This window comes from Monodon monoceros, unplaced genomic scaffold (genome assembly GCF_005190385.1).
Source record: "Monodon monoceros isolate NGI ecotype Baffin Bay Population unplaced genomic scaffold, NGI_Narwhal_1 Super_Scaffold_12, whole genome shotgun sequence".
In the NCBI taxonomy this organism is placed as follows: Eukaryota; Metazoa; Chordata; class Mammalia; order Artiodactyla; family Monodontidae; genus Monodon; species Monodon monoceros.
In genome coordinates this window covers 52,639,122-52,659,349 of record NW_021703768.1, presented here as the reverse complement: position 1 = coordinate 52,659,349, position 20,228 = coordinate 52,639,122, and the positions used below count along the sequence as shown (strand labels likewise).

The following is a 20,228-nucleotide window of genomic DNA, read 5'->3' as shown; positions in this document are numbered from 1 at the left end:
TTTTGTGGTACGCGGGCCTCTCACTGTTGTGGCCTCTCCCGTTGCGGAGCACAGGCTCCGGACACGCAGGCCCAGCGGCCATGGCTCACGGGCCCAGCCACTCTGCGGCATGTGGGATCTTCCCGGCCCGGGGCACGAACCCGTGTCCCCTGCATCGGCAGGCGGACTCTCAACCACTGCGCCACCAAGGAAGCCCCAAAGCCCACATTCTTAACTACTATGCTATATTCATGTTGCACCTGAATCCTAGAAAAGGAAAACATCAGATGTGTCACCAACTGCACCTCCCTGATCTTCCACCCCGCTTGTAATGGGGAGAGAATAAGGTAGGTAGTTAAAGCATATATACTGACATCACTAGTCTGATCTGTTGTCTATACCACTCCGTGAAGGATTGCTGCAAGGGCTGTGGATAAATGCTCCACTTCAGCTTTCATCCAGCTCTGAAAAACAGGCCAGCTAGGCATGGGCACCTTTTTTTTTTTTATAGAACTTTTTTAAAAAATAAATTTATTTATTAATTTTTGGCTGCATTGGGTCTTCATTGCTGTGCATGGGCTTTCTCTAGTTGCGGCGAGCGGGGGCTACTCTTCGTTGCGGTGCGGTGCACGGGCTTCTCATTGCGGTGGCTTCTCTTGTTGCAAAGCATAGGCTCTAGGTGCACGGGCTCAGTAGTTGTGGCACGCGGGCTCAGTAGTTGTGGCTCACGGGCTCTAGAGCGCAGGCTCAGTAGTTGTGGTGCATGGGCTTACTTGCTCCACAGCATGTGGGATCTTCCCGGACCAGGGCTCGAACCCGTGTCCCCTGCATTGGCAGGCGGATTCTCAACCACTGTGCCACCAGGGAAGTCCCCATGGACACCTTTTAGTCACCCATTTCCAAAGAGTAAAACAACTCAAACAACTCAACTCATTGGACAACCTGATGGCGACCCTTTGCACCCAGGTCTCACTTTTTCCAGAGCCCTTTGATTAACTACTCGTAGGTAAGCAGTAAACCACTTGATAAAGTGTATTCCTAGGAAGTTGCAAATGCTTTCTTAAAGTGCTCAGGCAAACGAATAACCTACATTTCTTGTGGGTAAGGTTCAGCTGAGGCATTCTAAGAAAACTTTCTATACAACAAATGCTAGTTCTCTATTCCCTGGTGATTTCTCAGATAAAGATATTGACTTGTTACCATCCTCTGTGATTATGCCTACATTGCAGATTATATTCCTCCCCAAAAAGGGCTCATTACAAAGAGCTTTCTCATGAAGTATATTAGTTGACTCAATCACTCCTTCAGTAAACAATGAGGTTACAAAGATGAATAAGACACAGTTACTGCCTTCCAGGAGCTTATAGACTTGTGAAGAAGAGACACAGAGATGGATTAGAATATCAGGCAGCAAATTTTTTAAAAAATATGTATATATATTTTTTATTTATTTATTTTTGGCTGTGTTGGGTCTTTGTTGCTGTGCGCGGGCTTTCTCTAGTTGTGGCGAGTGGGGGCTTCTCACTGTGGTGGCTTCTCTTGTTGCGGAGCACGGGCTCTAGGTGTGCGGGCTTCAGTAGTTGTGGTGCATGGGCTCAGAAGTTGTGCCTCACGGGCTCTACAGCGCAGGTTCAGTAGTTGTGGTGCACGGGCTTAGTTGTTCCACAGCATGTGGGATCTTCCACGACCAGGGCTCAAACCCGTGTCCCCTGCATTGGCAGGTAGATTCTTCCCACCAGGGAAGCCCGAGGCAGCAAATTTTATATGAATAAAGCAATGGGGAATTTAGAAGACAGAGCAATGATCTGTTCTCCCAGGTCAGGGGAAGAATGAAGAAGACATTCTCCTTCTCATTCCACTAGAATGATCTGTTCTCCCAGGTCAGGGGAAGAATGAAGAAGACATTCTCCTTCTCATTCCACAGAAAGTAAGTTCTTTGAGAATGCAGACTGTGTCTTAGTCATCTACCTTGGGGAGGTTCTTATATTTCTCTCACTCTGCACACACACACAACCTTAAAACTTGGTTCTCCTCTTTCTTTTATATTCTTTGTATAAAATATTTTATTATTACTACTACTACTACTACTACTACTATTATTAGATGTCAGTAAACAGCTAACAGAATTGATCTAGAATAGCTTACGTTAATTTTATTTTGACTAGCGTTTGTGGGAGGTCTTCTAAGTATATTCCAGGGGATGTTACTCACATTAACTGCTTCTAAACCCTTAAGTTCAATGTTTTAGTGTCTATATGTCAACCTGATCTATATAATCTGAATTGAAAATTTTTTAAATGAATGATACTTCTCCTGAAGAGCGTTTCAGTCTTTTTAAAAAAAACTCTGTTAGGAAAAAAGCCCAAGTTTATTAATTAAGCCCCTACATAGTACCTGGTACCCAGTAAATATCTGTTGAATGAATTAAAATTTCTGTGAATACTGAATGCCAGCCACAGGTTACTTGGAGACACACTAGGAAGGCTGAATGATCTGTTCTCCCAGGTCAGGGGAAGAATAAAGAAGATATTCTCCTTCTCATTCCCCTAGAAAGTAAGTTCTTTGAGAATGCAGACCGTGTCTTAGTCATCTTTTTACTTGTTGGCAAATGTGGAAGAATGTATCAGCGCATAGCGTATATGTTGTAACTTGAATGAAGTATAAGAAAGCAATGAAAAATCTAAATTAGCCTGTCTTAGAATGACTATTAGTTTTGGCCCCAGACACTAATAAGGTGATAAAGCAATCAAGAGAATGTGCTAAGACAATAAAGTTGTTAAAGAAAAGTAATTAAAGTGATATATCAAAGATACTCTGAGTCATGGATAGATTATCTACAGGACATGCTGGTACACTTAGAAAGCAAAGTACTACAATTTGACTGCTCTTGCTTCCACCTGCTGGTATAGGAAAGTAATTTTTAGATTGGGCAGAAAATGTTTAGCAGCTCTAGAAAGAAACCTTATGAAAAGATTGAACTTTCAAAGTGCTCTTGCCAAAGTTACACAGTACACTGCCCATAAACAGCCATTCACAAAAATGTACACCATGAACTCAGCTACAAACATATTGAGAACAGAGCAGATCTATCCTAAACATGGAGACATTCCAGTGGCCTTTATTCTGAGTAGCCTCCAGCATCTGATAAAGCCAAAAGCATTACCCATTTTCTTTTATTGGGCCATCTCATTTTGGTATTCACAAATGTAGCATTTAAATTGGATGACTAAAGTGACCAGTGCAACAATAATGGTCCAATCTTGGTCTTACATAGTGAAAACATACTATTTTGGAAACAGTACCACATAAAATCTCAGTTGTGTACAATTTCCTATATCAACAAGGCTTAAAAGTAGAATTAATTATATTATACAAAGGCTCCCCTAGGAATGAATGATTTACTTTCAACTCTTTCTTAAAATGTTAGTGACCCATTTAAAAAAAGGAAAAAAGGCAATTTGATTTTGGATTTTGGAATGTAATAGAAATAAGTTCTTGTTTCCAAATTTCATTGTAAATAAATGAAAAGGGCCTCTTCAAAGTCATCTTTTCCAAGAAATAGAAATAAAAATTTAAAAATGTTAGAAAGAAACAGCTTAAGGTTTTCTTTTTAACATCTTTATTGGAGTATAATTGCTTTACAATGGTGTCTTAGTTTCTACTTCATAACATAGTGAATCTGTGTGACACTATAAATGTTTGTAATATTTCTACTCTTAATAAATGGAACTTTTAGCGCTTCCCTGGTGGCGCAGTGGTTAAGAATCCGCCTGCCAATGCTCGACCACAGATTCAAGCCCTGGTGGTCCGGGAAGATCTCACCTGTGGCAGAGCAACTAAGCCCGCGAGCCACAACTACTGAAGCCCGCGCGCCTAGAGCCCGTGCTCCCCAACAAGAGAAGCCACCACAATGAGAAGCCCGCGCACCGCAACGAAGAGTAGCCCCTGCTCACCGCAACTAGAGAAAGCCAGTGCGCAGCAACAAAGACACAACACAGCCAAAAATAAATAAAAATAAATTTATAAAAAAAAAAATAGAACTTTTACAAAAGGTTCATATTACTAAGTTATAAAGAATGAAGTAGAAAAATCTCAGGTTCTGAAAATAAGAAACAGAAGATAATAGTCTAATTGACTTGTATAGGACAAGTGGTTTAATAATTACAGGTTTTAAATAAAGTTATAATAAATGAACATGCACAGACTTCTTTTCTTAAATCCTTTAACTGGCTTAAGAAAAGCCACCTGAGACCACGGAGCATCTAAAATGAAGTACTGTGTCACAAATGAAATCAAGACTTCTTCAATAATTCATTAGTAAAGGGTGTACCCACATACATGGAAAACCACAACTCAAAAAGACATTCCACTTTTATTTTTCTCTAGGCGGATGAATAAATTGCTTCTGGCACATTTAATTGGTGTTTGGGGCATAATTTTCAGAATTGAAATGCTTAGTAAATTACTCAGGAGAGAGACTTCTCTCCTCAGTACAGTATTTAATACTTAGCCTTTTTTTTGTTTTTCTTTTGGGTCATCTGTGCATGGGTATTTTGTTGAGTGAATGATGATGCCCAAATCCTCTTCCTAGGCCTGACTAATAACTAGTTTGCTTTTATTTTTAAAGACTGGTTCAACCACAAATGGGTGTTTATTATTTTTACATGTGACAATGGTATTGTGATTATTTTTGAAAAAAATTTTTATCTCTTAGAGCTATTTATATACCGAAATACTTATGATTAAAGTAGTATCAATAAAATGTTGGGCATATGTTTAACAATAATTGGAGGGGGCTTCCCTGGTAGTGCAGTGGTTGGGAGTCCGCCTGCCGGTGCGGGGGACACGGGTTCGTGCCCCGGTCCGGCCGTGTAGCGGCTGGGCCCGTGAGCCATGGCCGCTGAGCCTGCACGTCCGGAGCCTGTGCTCCGCAACTGGAGAGGCCACGAGCAGTGAGAGGCCCGTGTACCGCAAAAAAAAATAAAAATAAAAATAAAAAATAAAAAAATAAAAATAATTGGAGGATGAAGAGGCACATGAAAAGAGACTGGCCATGAGCTAGTAATTTTAAACCTATACTAATTTCATGACTTCTATTTGTGGCTGAAAATTTACATAATAAAAAGTAAAATTTTAAATTAAAAATAGCTCTAGTTGCTATTCTAACCTCAGACATGTGGTTTGAAAAACATAATAACTCAACATTAAAACAATACTCATGCTGACAAGCAGATTAAAAGGGATAAGAATGGAGCAAACCCCAAGGGAAAACTAGAGCACATGTAAGAAGCTAGAAGAAACTACAACACAAAATATATTTGACCAGTAAATGAAGGTTCATAAATTCACAGCTGGAAGGGGCCTAAGAAACCAGCTGGTTCAAATCCTTTAATTTAGGATGAAGCTCAGTGATGCTAAGTCAAGTAATTAACTATACTTCACTGCAGATACAGTGAATATTACATTATAAATGGATTATTAGAGAAGATTCAAAGTGATACTGCTTTCTAGTGTATCTAAAACTTGAGGCTGACAACTTTGGACATAGCTATCAGATGGCTGGCTTCCTACTTCATCTAGTTAATGAATAAGCTTCTAGTTGCTGTTTGGCCACTGCCACTACCATCAATAAAAACAGTGTCAAACATTTACACAGCAGGCACTGCTTTGCATATACTAACTCATTTAATCCTTTGAACAACACTGTGACAGAGACTCTATTTTATCTCCATTTCTAGAAATGATGAAACTGACGCACAGAGAGGTCAAATAACTTACCCAAGGTCACACAGCTATAAGTGGTAACTCCGGCAGTCTTGCTCTGGAGTCAATGTTGTTAAATACTAAATCACCAATCACACCATTCACTTTGACAGTTCTGCCATTCTCTTCAAGTTGCCCACAGTTATTAACCTAACACCTTGTCAGTGCCTGCTACTTTTCTTTACTCTTTCCTGTCCTTGTTGAGACAGACAGACATAATCAGAGGGCATGGTCCATGTGGCTCTGTGTTGACCCATGCCATATCCCAATTCTCCTGCTGGTCTGGCCAGCAACCCCTAGAAGCCAACTGTCATTTACTTATGTGAGAAATAAGTAAATCAACAGACTATGTGAGAAAGGAAAATAACAATGACACGTATTTAATTTACTTCAAGATGGTAAAAATGATTTCAAATTCTTTGACTGTCTGTATATCAGAAGGCTACCCTTTAAAGCAGAGAAGAGAGTTTCCTCACCGATAAAGACAAAAGGCAGGTTTTAAAAACACTTCCTAACAAAGATGAAGGATGAATAACTACCAACCTTAGGTCCTTGAGGTTTGGAAGTCACACTGAAAGCAAAGAAAAGCACCTACCTGAATATAATACAAAGTCATTTATGCACTTATGAAGTGCTAATTATGTCCATGCACTGTGCTGTTTTTTTAATGCATTATCTCATTTAATCCTCATTGTATAGATGAAGAAACCGAGGCAGAGAACGGTTGACAATCATGCCAGAGTCACACAACTAAGTGGCAGATCTGGGATGTGAACCAGGCAATCTTATTCCAGAGTCTGAAACCTTAACTATTTACTAAGCTGCTTCTTTCAACCCCCCAAAGTTATATTATTTTGTATAAGCCAAGCTGCTGCTTACCAGCAGAACAACAGAGTTTCAGAACTGGAGGGTCTAGACTGAATCTTTCAAAAGCAGCCCCACAAGGCTTGGTGAGACGAGGGTGGGAGGAGAGAGGAAGTCTAAGATGACCACTTTTGGCTTTGCATGGATGTGAGTGACAGCTAGAGGGTTCAGGAGGAGAAGCAGATTAGAATGTTTCCTTCTTTTTCTTTTTTGGGGAGAGAGTGGGAAGACTGGGGGAAATTGGAGCTTTATAGGCATTCAATTATAGACATGCTGAGTTTATAATGTCAGTAAGATATCCAAGTAGAGAAGTGGAGCATGCATTTGGAGCTCTGGGGAAAGTAAGCACAGAGCTAGCTGCTAAAGATAAAAGATGAATAAGGCTTTAAGGACCCTACTGGCTAGTATGGCAGAAAAACATACTAAAATGAATGTAGCAGATACTTATTGATCTTATGTGTATCAGACACAGATAACAACAATATCATGTAAATGCAATTACAGAATTATATACAAGATGTTACAGCTGGACAGAGAAACAATACTCAGACTGGGAAATCAGAGCAATCTTCTTGGGGAGGGGGCATCAACAGGAATTATCCAGGGAAGGATGGGGTGTGGTATGTGAAGAAGCATAAGGGCAAGCCTGGAATAGAGGACAGGATTAGCAAAGGCCCATTTTCAATCACTGGTAGAGTGTATTGCAAGAATTACAACCAATTTGGAAGTTAGAGATGGGAATCAGAGAAAGATGAGGCTGGTGAGGTTGATAGACAAGATTCCATGGGTTTATTTATGTCATGCTGGAGACCTTAAACTTTGTATCGAAGCCCTGAGTGAGAAGGTAAGATCTGTATTTTATTTAGTTTTTGTATTGAAGTATAGTTAATTTACAATGTTGTGTTAGTTTCTGGTATACAGCAAAGTTATTCAGTTATACATATATATTCTTTTTCATTATGGTTTATTATAGGATATTGAATATAGTTCCCTGTGCTATACAACAGGACCTTGTTGTTTATCCACTCTTTATATAAGAGTTTGCATCTGCTAATCCCAAACTCCCAATCCATCCCTCCCCCACCCCCCTCCGCCTTGGCAACCGTAAGCTTGTTCTCTATGTGAATCTGTTTCTGTTTCGTAGATAAGTTCATTTGTGTCATATTTTAGATTTCACATATAAGTGATATCATATGGTATTTGTCTTTCTCTTTCTGACTTTCGCTTGGTATGATAATCTCTAGGTCCATCCATGTAGCTGCAAATGGCATTATTTCATTCTTTTTTTATGGCTGAATAATATTCCACTGCATATATGTACCATATCTTCTTTATCCATTCATCTGTTGATGGACATTTAGGTTGTTTCCATGTCTTGGATATTATAAATAGTGCTGCTGTGAACACAGGTGTGTATGTACAAGATCTGCATTTTAGCTAGGTACTCTAACAGCTGTGGGAAGTATGAAAGGTCCATTTTAGGAGGCAAAGGAGGTCAGTTAGGAGGCTTCAGTAATATGGATGAACAACTAAATTAAAAGTGGTAGTAGGCAGCCTTCCCTGGTGGTCCAGTGGTTAAGACTCTGCACTCCCAATGCAGGGGGCCCTGGTTTGATCCCTGATCAGGGAACTAGATCCTGCATGCTGCAACTAAGAGCCTGCATGCTGCAACTAAGAGCCCACATGCCACAACTAAGATCCTGAAGATCCCGCACATAGCAACGAAGATCCCACGTGCCGCAACTAAGACCTGGCACAGCCAAATAAATAAATACATATTTTTAAAAAAAGTGGTAGTGGGAGTGGAAGAGGAAACAATGGGTTCAAGAAATATTCAAGAGGTAAAACTGGCAAAGACGGGATGTCATAGTTTCCAGTTTGGGTGGGTGGGTTGATGGGTGGGACCGTAGCAAATGAACATAGCACATTTACTCTTGCAAATAGAAAATGCAAGGTCAGGTTTGGGGAAACACTGCTAGGTAAGTTTCGGAAATGTTGATTTTTTTCAGTGCTTATGACATACGCCAGGGTATGAAGCTGTGGTGACCTGACAGTTGGATATATGAACCTGAAGGCAAGGAGAGGGCTCCGGGTGGGAGACATAGCTGTAGATGTATTCAGATGTACAATTGTTAGAATGGACTGGGGCATCTAAGAACAGCATGTAGATAAGAACACTGGGGAAATCTAGAAAAGTATGGAAAGGAAAAGTGCATACCAGGTGGGTTGAGGGAAGGTTTCAGACAGCAGGGTGTGTGGGAGAGACTCCAGCATGTATGTCTGCTCAAAGAAAGGAGACAAAAAAAGGGATTTACAGTAGAAGTTAAGAATAGAAACTTGAGAAAAACTAGGGCTTGAGAGGCAAGTGTCAGGAAAAGGAAGCTTGAAAGAAATTTGAGGATTCCTTGTAATAAAGGAAAATTAGGAATTTGATTCTCTGGAAGTCAAGAAATCATGTGTGGCCAACAGTGTAAATGTTACATGGAGACCAAGCAAAATCAGGACTGAAAAGTATCCACTGCATTTGGCAACTAACACCCAAGACTTAAAGTGTCATCTGATTAGTGGCTCTTTCCTCTCTTGTTCTTTGGCAGCCACATCAAGCTGCTAATTCATACTGAAACCGAAAACAACTCAAGGTTCTAAGTTTTTCCCATGTGCTGCTCTTACATCATCCTGCTCTCAGATAGGTGATGTGTTTAGCTTAAATATAAGACTTCATACTTGATACTATTAAGAATCTCCTCCCGATTAGAATGGTGTTATAGTGAGTTGAGATCCTCTGGAACTTTAATTTTTCACTACTAATTTCATTAGTAGGTCATTTATAGCCTCCCCCCAGTCACTGATAAAGCATTTGTGACTTTCAATATTCACAAGTATAGACAGTCCTTGAATTACAATGGCTAGACTTAAGATTTTTGACTTCATGATGCTGTGAAAGCGATATGCATTCAGTAGAAACTATACTTCAAACTCTGAATTTTGATCTTTTCCCAGGCTTGAGATACATGGGACGATACTCTGTCATGATGCTGGGCAGTGGCAGTGGGCCGCAGCTTCCAGTCTGCCATGCAGTTATGAGGGTAAATACCAATACACATACAACTATTCTGTAACCACACATTTCTGTTTTTTACTTTCAGTACAGTATTCAACAAATTACACGAGACATTCAACACATTATTATAAAATAGGCTTTTGCTAATATAAGTGCTCTGAAAACATTTAAGGTAGGCTAGGCTAAGCTATGATGTTTGGTAGGTAGGTGTATTAAAAGTATTTTGACTTTTCAACTTAAGATGCGTTCATGGCGACATAACTCTACTATAAGTTGAAGAAGATCCCTAGTCAGTTCTTAATTATCCAAGTCCTTAGGGCTTCCCTGGTGGCACAGTGGTTAAGAATCCACCTGATGCAGGGGACACGGGTTTGAGCCCTGGTCCGGGAAGATCCCACATGCCACGGAGCAACTAAGCCCGTGCGCCACAAGTACCGAGCCTGCGCTCTAGAACCTGCAAGCCACAACTACTGAGCCCATGTGCTACAACTACTGAAGCCCTCGCGCCTAGACCCTGTACTCCGCAACAAGCCACTGCAATGAGACGCCTGCGCACTGCAACGAAGCGTAGCCTCCACTCGCCGCAGCTAGAGAAAGCCTGCACACAGCAACGAAGACCTAACACAGCCAAAAAAAAAAAAAAAAAAAAAATCCAAGTCCTTAGAACTACTTTCTTTTACCTTGAATGGAAGGGAGCAAATTATAAGTTATTATGGACTCACTTGGTATCAAACACTGTGCTAGATGTTCTCACATACAATGGTTCCTGCGCTCCTTACAAAAACTGTAGGAGGTAGTAAATGTTATCTCTATTTTAGGGTTGAAGAAACCGAAGCTTAGTGAGATTACACAAGCATTTGAAACCAGGTCTGCCTCCAACGCCATGTGGTTTGCAAATTTTCTCTCTTTTTTATTAAATGTATTTTTTTTTAAGATTTTTTTTTATGTGGACCATTTTTATTTTTTTTTTGCGGTACGCGAGCCTCTCACTATTGTGGCCTCTCCCGCTGCGGAGCACAGGCTCCGGACGCGCAGGCTCAGCGGCCATGGCTCATGGGCCTAGCTGCTCCGCGGCATGTGGGATCTTCCCGGACCGGGGCACGAACCCGTGTCCCCTGCATCGGCAGGCGGACTCTCAACCACTGCGCCACCAAGGAAGCCCTGATGTGGACCATTTTTAAAGTCGTTATTGAATTCGTTACAATACTGTTTCTGTTTTGTTTTGATTCTTTGGCCCTGAGGCATGTGGGATCTTAGCTCCCCTACCAGGGATCGAACCCGCACCCTCTGCTTTGGAAGGTGAAATCTTAACCACTGGACTGCCAGGGAAGTCCCTGCAGATTCTCTTTCCCTTTTTTTTTTTTTTTTTGGTGTAAATCTCTACATACTGAGCTTTGTTCTTTTTCCAGCTTTATTGAGCTATAATTCCCATATAACATTGTATAAATTTAAGGTGTAGTACATTCTCTTTCTTGGAGTCATTTCATTAGTTTTTAGCATGTTTGCCTTGGACACTCAACTTACTTAATGTGCCTATTTCTAAATTCAGGTAAACAGTCTGAGGGGAAGAGAACTCCCTCCCCTGGTCTTCACACGTCCAAATCCTACCACTCTTCCAGGACCAATTATGACCTTGCCACTTCCTTTTATCCTGAAAATAATCTCTCCTACCTCTGAACTCCCATATCAATTTCTCTATTACTCTCTGTGGTACTTATCACCCTCCATCTTGTATTATAATTATTTATGTATGTGCCTTATCACCCTTACTAGCGTGTACTGCCTTGGTCTTTTAAGAAAGATCAGAATAAGAAATTGCCCATACAAAGTCTACTTATGCATTTACTATGTAAGTATTATTGAGGCTATTATTCATTGCATTCACTCAATTTCCCCTGTATAATGCACCCAAATGATAAATTTATCTCACGAACAGTACCAGGAAAAACTCTGTTTCTGATAATTTTTAACGGTATGTTTTCCCTTTGCCTTTACTGCCAGAAAGTTAACAGTTCTGAACCCAGTTAAAAGAATTAGACTGACTCTAATGTTTAAACATTTTTTTGCCTAATATTCTTTTCCCTTTATTAATCTTAAGGTGTATTTTAAGGTAAGCAATCACAAATTAATTATGGTAAAGAGGGGGAGTACAAAGTAAATTTCAACAAGCAAATATTGGGCTGGCCAATATTTGTGACATGAGTGAATGAAGATTTGAAAGTTATGTATAGGTTTCAATCAACCACATTCTACTATCCATCATTTCTGTAACTTTACAATTTTTCAGTGTCATTAAAAACATTTTGATGAGCTGTTATACATCTTACTGAGTAGCCTTGGTCCTTTTTGCCATTCTAAGCAAGTTTTTTTTGTTTTTACTTCCCTTCAGTTTCTTTTGTGCAGTTATGGGAGTATAGTACTTACAGCACAGGGTCTAGATCTAATAGAGCAGGAATGAGATGTGTTCCAGTATATGAATCCACCATCATGGCTTTTTTGGGTTCTCCTGGGTACTTCTTCCACCAAGTAGGGCAAGCTGCATGTCATTACCTTCCTGGTCTGTACAACAAGTTAAGTATTTTGGCTTTTCTCAGGATTATACTCTGCTTAATGTCATGTGTTTCCCCAGTACCAAGTAACTCCCAGGTCATACAAGTCCAGAGAGTCTGGTTTCTCTGCCCTGGGCTGACCCCACACCCACTCATGAGAAGTTCACCTTTGTTAACTTCTCAGCTTGGTTGCTTCTGACCCAGTACTTCAGAAACTAGCACCTCTTTCAACTTCTTTCATATCCAGGTTGACAATGTAGAATGAGCTTTGCTATTAATATCTTAATGTATATTAATATATAGAGTATTCATTAATTAGGCTATTACTCTACAGATCCACCAACTGGTCTGTAAGGCACCAAGTCACTATTTGAATGCCCTCAGTGGTGACAAGGGAATATGACAAAGATCATGTCTTTTAACATATGGCTTCTCTTCTGCCTCATATCACCTAGTATATACTCAAAATTCCTATGAGTCTGTTGGTTAGGTTAGCTTCCTACTGCACTCTACTCTGTAATTTTTTATTACACGACTAGATCTAAATTAATACTTAGATATAAATTTCCTCTTGCAACTTTTTTTTTTTGCATAAAGAAATTCACAATGAGCTATTTCCTATAGGGTTTGAAATATTTACTTCCTACTAGAAGTTATACTGTCATTGTCAATATAAAAATGCCAAATCTAGGCCTATACTCCTTAGATATCAGGAATGAATGCTGAATTTTCAGTTATTACCACTGATGACATCTTTTCATCCATCCAGTCACTACATATGGTTGTTAAGCAACTACTCTGGGAACAACACCATGCTAAATGCTGGAGGTACAGACATGAACAACAACAAAAAATCAGGCTCCTGATCTCAGAAAACTTGTGAACTACTGTGGAAGACAAACACTATTAATAATAACGTGTATGCTACGGAATTACTTACAGTATTCAGAGGGATCAAATTTAGTAGGAGTCAGGCAAGTTGACCCTGAGGAAGTGCAAACTAAGCTGATATTAACAGCATCTATCCCAATCTGCTTTAGAGATATGTTTGATTGCTTTCTGAGTCCTTAAACAGAGTAAGGGCATGAACCCTTGTGGACAGGGATAATCTGTCATGTCCACAGCTCCATTCTCAGAGTTAGCTCAGTGGCTGGCATAGGTAAAATACACTATAAATATGTACTTTTGAATGGAAATCAAATGAAACGTATCTAGAATATATAAATAGTACTTAAATTCAATATGAAAAAAATAAACAAGCAAATAAGAAAATGGGCAAAAGACACTAACAGGCATAAAATACAAATGGCATATAAACATGAAAACAGCTCAAACGCATTAGTAAACACAGCAATACATAAAAAACCAAGAGGTACCATTTTACAACCTTGGATTGGTAAAAGGTCTGACAACACCAAGAATTGCTAAGGATGGAGGATCAATGGCTACTCATGAAGGATATACAGCGAGAGGGAGTAAATTAGCATCACCACTTTGGAAAAGAATTGGACATCATTTGGTAAAGTTGAGAATGTACATATGTCCTACAAACCCAGAAATTTTTCTTAGGTCTTCCCCTTGCACATATGTATCAGGAGAAAATACAAGAATATTCATAGCAGTATTGCTTATAATAGCAAATAACTGGGAACAACCCACTGACGAGAAAATGGATAATAAATTTTGGAATGGTCACACAAGGAAAGACCTAACAACCAAAAAAGTGAACCACAGCCATGTCAAACTAGTTCCATCATGTGAAACTAAACCATATATTGCTTAGGGAAACATGCATTTGTGATAACATTTTTTTTTGGGGGGGGGTACGCGGGCCTCTCACTGTTGTGGCCTCTCCCGTTGGCGGAGCACAGGTTCTGGACGCTCAGGCTCAGCGGCCATGGCTCACAGGCCCAGCTGCTCCGCGGCGTGTGGGATCTTCCCGGACCGGGGCACGAACCCGTGTCCCCTGCATCGGCAGGCGGATTTTAAACCACTGCGCCACCAGGGAAGCCCTATAATAAGTTTTAAGTTGAATGACAAGTATTAGCTAGGCTGTGGAAAGGTAGGGGAAGAGAAGCATACTCCAAATAAGATATTAACATGTGTTAATTTAACGCCAGGAGATGAGGATATGAATTCTCTGGCTGAAACATTGAGTTAAGAGAAGCTGGGAGAGCTAAGTCATGGTCAGACTGTATAGGGCTTTATAAAGCATATGAAAGAGTTTTGATTTTATCCTAAGATTCATGGCAATCAAAAGAAGAATTTTAAACTGGAGTGTGACACATCACATTTGCGTTTCATAAAGATCTCTTTTTTCATAAGGAAAGTATATTAGTAGGAAGCAAAAACTGAGGCTGAGACTGATGATAAAGATTTGGATTATAGCGGTGGTACCTCGAATAGAGAAAAGAGAAAGAATTTGAAGACTTGGGAGTTGACGGAAACGTTACAGAGAGAAGGCCAGGAACAGCTCCAAGGCTTTTGACTTGGGTAACTGGTGACATTCACTGAGACAGAGAACAATGGCAAAAGAGAGGATTTACAAGGGAATGCTGTATAGTTTAGAATAAGGTGGTACTGAGATTAAACAATAACTTAACAGATGCTCAGTAAATACTTGTAAAATGAAAAAGTGACTGAATATGAGACCTCCAAAAAAGCTGTACAACTGGTAGTTGGAATCTACTATCATTCATTTTCTTCTCATTTACATAAATAATTTGTGTTTCTTTATGCTGTGTCTTGCCAGAAAATTCCTATGAGGATGTGAAAGCTGTATAAATATATAATTTTCAGTGTTAGAATGATAAGATCTAACAATGTAGCCTTATAGTATACATGTCATGCTTTGTGGCAAGCAGCCGTCAACTGTTTCAGTCCCTACAACCCTGTCTACAATGTGAGGCAGAAAAAGAATTTTCTCTTGGTCTTGACAGCAAGTAAGATTAGGTATCAAAGATACCAGCTAAGTGTGTCTGAGAAATAAAGAGGGTGCCCTTTTGAACGCTAAGCAGGAGGTATAGATAATCTCAGAGTAGGTGGAAAAGAACAGGGTCTTCCAAAATAAGCTATGGTAAGTCAGAAATCCATATTTTGCAAGCTGGACTTTCTCTTATACTTACTGCAGTTTGTGTTGATTTCCTTTTTGTTTCACTTAATAAGAAGAAAAAGTCTTTCAAAAAAATGTCAGTCTTGGGGCTTCCCTGGTGGCGCAGTGGTTGAGAGTTCGCCTGCCGATGCAGGGGACACGGGTTTGTGCCCCAGTCCGGGAAGATCCCGCATGCCGCAGAGCGGCTGAGCCCATGAGCCATGGCCGCTGAGCCTGCGCATCCGGAGCCTGTGCTCCGCAATGGGAGAGGCCACAAGAGTAAGAGGCCCGCGTACGGCAAAAAAAAAGGGAATTCAAGAGAAATCCGAGAAATTGGGTGATTTAATTAAGGTCACAAGGTTAGCTGAACAGCAAGTACAATTCAATCTTCAGATCCCCAGTCTACTTATTCCCAAGAAATTGGCTAAATACCCCCATCAATGATCCTGGCTGCAAAGCTGGATTTGGGAAACGAGTATATAGCAACTATAACAACAGGAAAACCCAAGAGAAATCATAAGCCAGTTGAGTAAAAACCTAGTTACTCATATAACACTAAAATGAATTCCCAAGTGTCAAAGGAAACAGGAAATCAGGAGTACATAGAGGGCCTTCCAAGTGGTCGGTCAAGTACTGACTCCTTTAGGAAGATACAGATTTTGAAACAGAGATTCTGTGATTAAGTCACTCACAAGAACCATGGGTGGATGACTACTACTACTGTAGAGTATGTTGATTAACTGCAATATATGCCCTTAAGTAACAAAATAGTTAATATATTTATGGTAGATTGCTAGCTTCTAAAAAAGTAATAATTGTACGGCTTTTTACATTTATTTTCTTCCATGCATAAACAAAGAATATGCATAACACATACCAGTGGTTCTCAAAATGTGGTCTGCAATCCTATGGGGAATGGTTCTTGAGACCATTTCAAGGAGTATGTGAGGTTGAAAGTATTTCATAAAAATACTAAGACATTATTTACCTTTTTCACTTGGTTGACGTCTGCACTGATGGTGAAAAGCAATGGTAGATAAAACTGTTGGCACCTTAGAACAAATCAAGGCAATGACACCAAACTGTCCTAGTAGTCATTATATTCTTCACTGTCACTCCCTCATGCTAAAAATAATGTAAATTCCACTTTAGAATGTCCTTGATGAGATAGTAAAAATTATTAATTTTATTAAATCTCAATCATTAAATATATGTGTGGCAAAGTAGGCATAAAGTGCACCGGCTGAATACCTGAGTACAATGGTTGTCCAGAGGATTTGGCTGTGCAAATTAAAAGCACTTGTGCAATTGACTGAATTGTGAACTGAAATACCTGCTTTTCTCATGGAACACCATTTATACTTGAAAAAATGACTGACATACAAACCATGGTTACCCAGACTTAAGTGTTTTGCAGAAAGCCTCTCAAAAATGTAACATAGTAAGGCTGTCACTTCAAGGAAAACAACTGATAGTATTTGTTACCGATGATAAAATTTCAGCTTTCAAATGAAAATTAGAATTTTGAAAAATTGTATCTGCCACCATGAGCTTGCCAGCTTTCTAGTATTTGAAGACTTTTATGATGGGATGATGATATTAAGGAATATGATTATTTGATAATGTAAAATATGTCAACATTAGGAAGCTATGTATAACACAGTGAGCCACTATTTTCCAAATGAATAGTGTTTGATATTACAAAATCATGCATAGGTAAGAGACTCATTACAAGTGTAAGACAGACCTATGGATTTTAACGTAACAGTAAGAAAAAGTACATTGATAGTTTCATATTTCACATTGCAACCATTCTTATAAAAACTACACCTTGTCAAACTTTGATGTGATATCAAAGAACACCCATGATTATCTAAAACGTCTATTAAAATTAAAATACTTTTCTTTTTCCAACTACATGACAGGTGGGATTTTCTTCATCTTCTTAAACCAAAACGAACCAGTGCAACAGAATAAACGTGTTAGCAGATGTAAGAATCCAGCTACCTTCTATTAAGTCACATATTTGTTTTGCAAAAACGCAAAACAATGCCACTCCTAGGATGGTTCTTATTTAAAAATAAATAAATAAAACAAGTGTTGATGAAGATGTGGAAAAACTGGAACTCTTGTTCTTTGCCAATAGAGTGCAAAATGGTACAGCTGCTGTGGAAAACAGTAAGGTGGTTCCTCAAAAATTAAACAAAGAATTATCCTGTGATCCAGTAATCCTCCTTCTAAGTACCTATCCCAGAGAATTGAAATTAGAGACTTAAACAGAAATGTGCATGCCAATGATCATAGCAGCATTACTCAAAGTAGCCAAAAGGTGGAAACAACCCAAAGTCCATGGATGAATGAGTTGACAAATAAAATGTGGTATATCCATACAACAGAATACTACTCAGCCTTAAAAAAGAAGGAAATTCTGACACATGCTACAACACGGATGAAGCTTAAAGACATTATGCTAAGTGAAATAAGCCAGTCTCAGAAGAACAGATATTGTAAGATTCCCCTAGTATCAAGTACCTAAAATAGTCGAATTCAAAGAGACAGAAAGAATAGTGGTTACCAGGTACTGGAAGAGGGGATGATGAGGAGTTTCAGTTTGGGATGATGAAAAAGTTCTGGAGATGGATAGTGGTAATGATTACATAACAATGTGAATGTACTTAATGCCACTGAATTGTGCACTTAAAATGATTAAAACGGTAAATTTTATGTATATTTTACCACAATTAAAAATAAAAACCCAAAGGAAAAAAATCCACAATACCATCTTCTCACTGACTGTTTTGGAGATGTTTTGGAAAATAGTTATTTTTTGTTAAAAATGTTATTTATGCATGTAATGAATTTATTACTGTTTTAAAAATAAACTAATAAATACTTTAAAAATCTCCCTGGTTTCATTTCTAATATGGTAAATAAGGAAAGATATAACCCACATAAACAGAAGCTCTTAGGTCCTCAGTAATTTTTGAGTGGTAAAGAGGTCCTGAGACTAAAAAGTTTGAGAACTACTGTCAAATATGAAATTTATTCTCTCTTCTCACACCTGCGTTATAGGAAGATATATATTTCTTCATTTGTTGGTATAGCTTCATTTGAGAGCTATACCACTTGCAGCCTGCAGACTAAAAGGACAGCCTGAAATATGGTCAAAATCATCACACTAACTCTTTATGATCACTACTGTCCCCAGATGTGCCAAAACTATAAGGACTGAGTAGCCTAAGGCTCCACACAGATGAGTGGCAACGTACAACAGAAAACTGTTAAAAAGCTTACAGGCTGATTGCTAGGTTCTAAAGGTTTTATAAGGATCTAGCAAGAAACACATATTTCCCTTTTTCTGTTGGTTCTTCATTCAGATTTTCAGTTCAAAGCTAGATTTGGGAATGCGGGTGGTAGTGGCATTGTTTCTGAAAACCATTCCATCCAGCGCATCCGTGCAAAGAATTTAATTCTCTCACCATGTTGCTACTGGTCTATGGCACAGGGGTGTGGCGAGGGCGCTAAGGAAGCAGTCCAAAACAGCAGCTGGGGCTGCACCAAACCGTGTCCAAGCAATCATTTCCTCCATTTGGGGCCAAGTCAATTAGCCCCGGCCAGAGGCCGAATGTTTTATGGGAAGTAAATAAAAAGGAAATTAGAAAGCATGGACGGAAATAAGCAGCAAAATCATAGCGGCTGCATCTTGTGCGAGTGTTAAACGATGTGTATGCTAACGATGTGCATGAGGGGTAAATGAGAATTGTTATTCGAGTCTACAGCTGCTGGCACTGTTAACGACAGGTCTGCAGTTCTGGATGGGGACGAAAGTCAAATGATTTACTTATCCCGACCATCTTTCTGCATTCGTTTTGGGCTGGGCCTGGGACCAGTCTCACTGCTTGCAGCTGAAGCAGTCCCAAACAAAGGGGAATGGACGCCCTCTCAAGGGAGCGGATGAAGAAAAGGTGGCCCTAAGTTCCCGCGCCAGGTGTCCCTCGGGGTAGACCATGCGGACTGTGGGGAGGGAGGGTTCCAGGAGCGTCGGAGGGGTGCTGTCTGGAAAGGCTGGGCGGAGGCGCCTGGCAGTGACGGGGCAGAAGACCCCGCTCTGCCCAAGGTCAAGGTTAACACGCGCACGGGAGGTACCTGTGGAGGCTTCGCACAGCCGAAAAGCACTGGGCTATCATGGGAGCGCCGAAAGGCGACGGAAGCTGAGGGCGCGCTCTCCTCCGGTTTGGGGGTGAGGGATTCGGGACGCCGGGAAGCTGCGCAGCGGCCTAGCAGGAGAGACAAGAGCGGCGGCGGCGGCGACAAGCTCCGCCTGAACCCTCCCACGTGCGTCAGCCCCAAGCCGGCGCCCACTTCAGCCCCGCCCCGGCCTGAGCCCGGCCCCGCCCCGCCCCGCGCCCGCTCAGCGTCCCGCCCTGTGCGTCTTGCACCGCCCCGGGGGCGGTTCTGGCGAGGCTCCTCAGCTGGGTTGAAGCGCACAGCTGGGTGGGCTAAGGGGCGGCGGCGGTCTGGGGGCCGGGGAAGTTTGGGCCACCGCTCGCAGTGCTGCGCTTCGAAGCCAGGCTCAAGCCCGGAGAATCAGCGGGGCGGCGGACCGACTTACCGACGCCCTCGGGCCCGCTGCCACTGTCTCGCGTCCTTTTCCCTGGTAAGGGGCTTCTGTATGGGAGGGGTCCGTCTCCCGCCGCCCCAGACCGGGCCTGCACCGCGCACCCGCAGCAAACCCCGTCAGGGCCAAGGCGAGGCCTGGGTACCGAAGGGAGGGAGATGGAGGTCGATGTGCTCTGGCGAGAGGAAGGGGGAGAAGCCCGGAGGAGGTTGCCCTTCTCCATTTCCCCTCGTACCCCCGCTCCCCTCCCCCCCCACACCATTCTTTTTTCACCCTTCTGCCCTGGGGCCTTATTTAGTACTT

At 40.9% G+C, this 20,228-nt stretch overlaps 2 protein-coding genes across 5 annotated transcripts in view; one reads left to right on the top strand and one right to left on the bottom strand.

Annotated features, from left to right (window-relative positions):
* The window catches only part of NLN (neurolysin), a 99,563-nt gene extending 79,906 nt beyond the window's left edge, over positions 1 to 19,657 (bottom strand). For 2 of the 4 annotated variants that reach the window (XM_029217225.1, XM_029217222.1), the window contains exon 1: positions 19,454 to 19,613. Coding sequence is in view for 2 of the 4 variants with exons in the window: in XM_029217222.1 (XP_029073055.1) it covers positions 19,454 to 19,494 (41 nt within the window). In the remaining 2 variants the exon portion in view is untranslated. Of the gene's footprint in view, positions 1 to 19,453 lie in introns of all 4 variants that reach the window. The other 2 variants (XM_029217221.1, XM_029217223.1) reach the window with 2 other exon arrangements.
* A 101-nt stretch (positions 19,658 to 19,758) lies between these two features.
* Positions 19,759 to 20,228, top strand: part of SGTB (small glutamine rich tetratricopeptide repeat containing beta) — a 46,855-nt gene continuing 46,385 nt past the window's right edge. The window contains exon 1 of the mRNA XM_029217887.1: positions 19,759 to 19,964. The gene's annotated coding sequence lies outside the window, so the exon portion shown is untranslated. The remainder of the gene's footprint in view (positions 19,965 to 20,228) is intronic.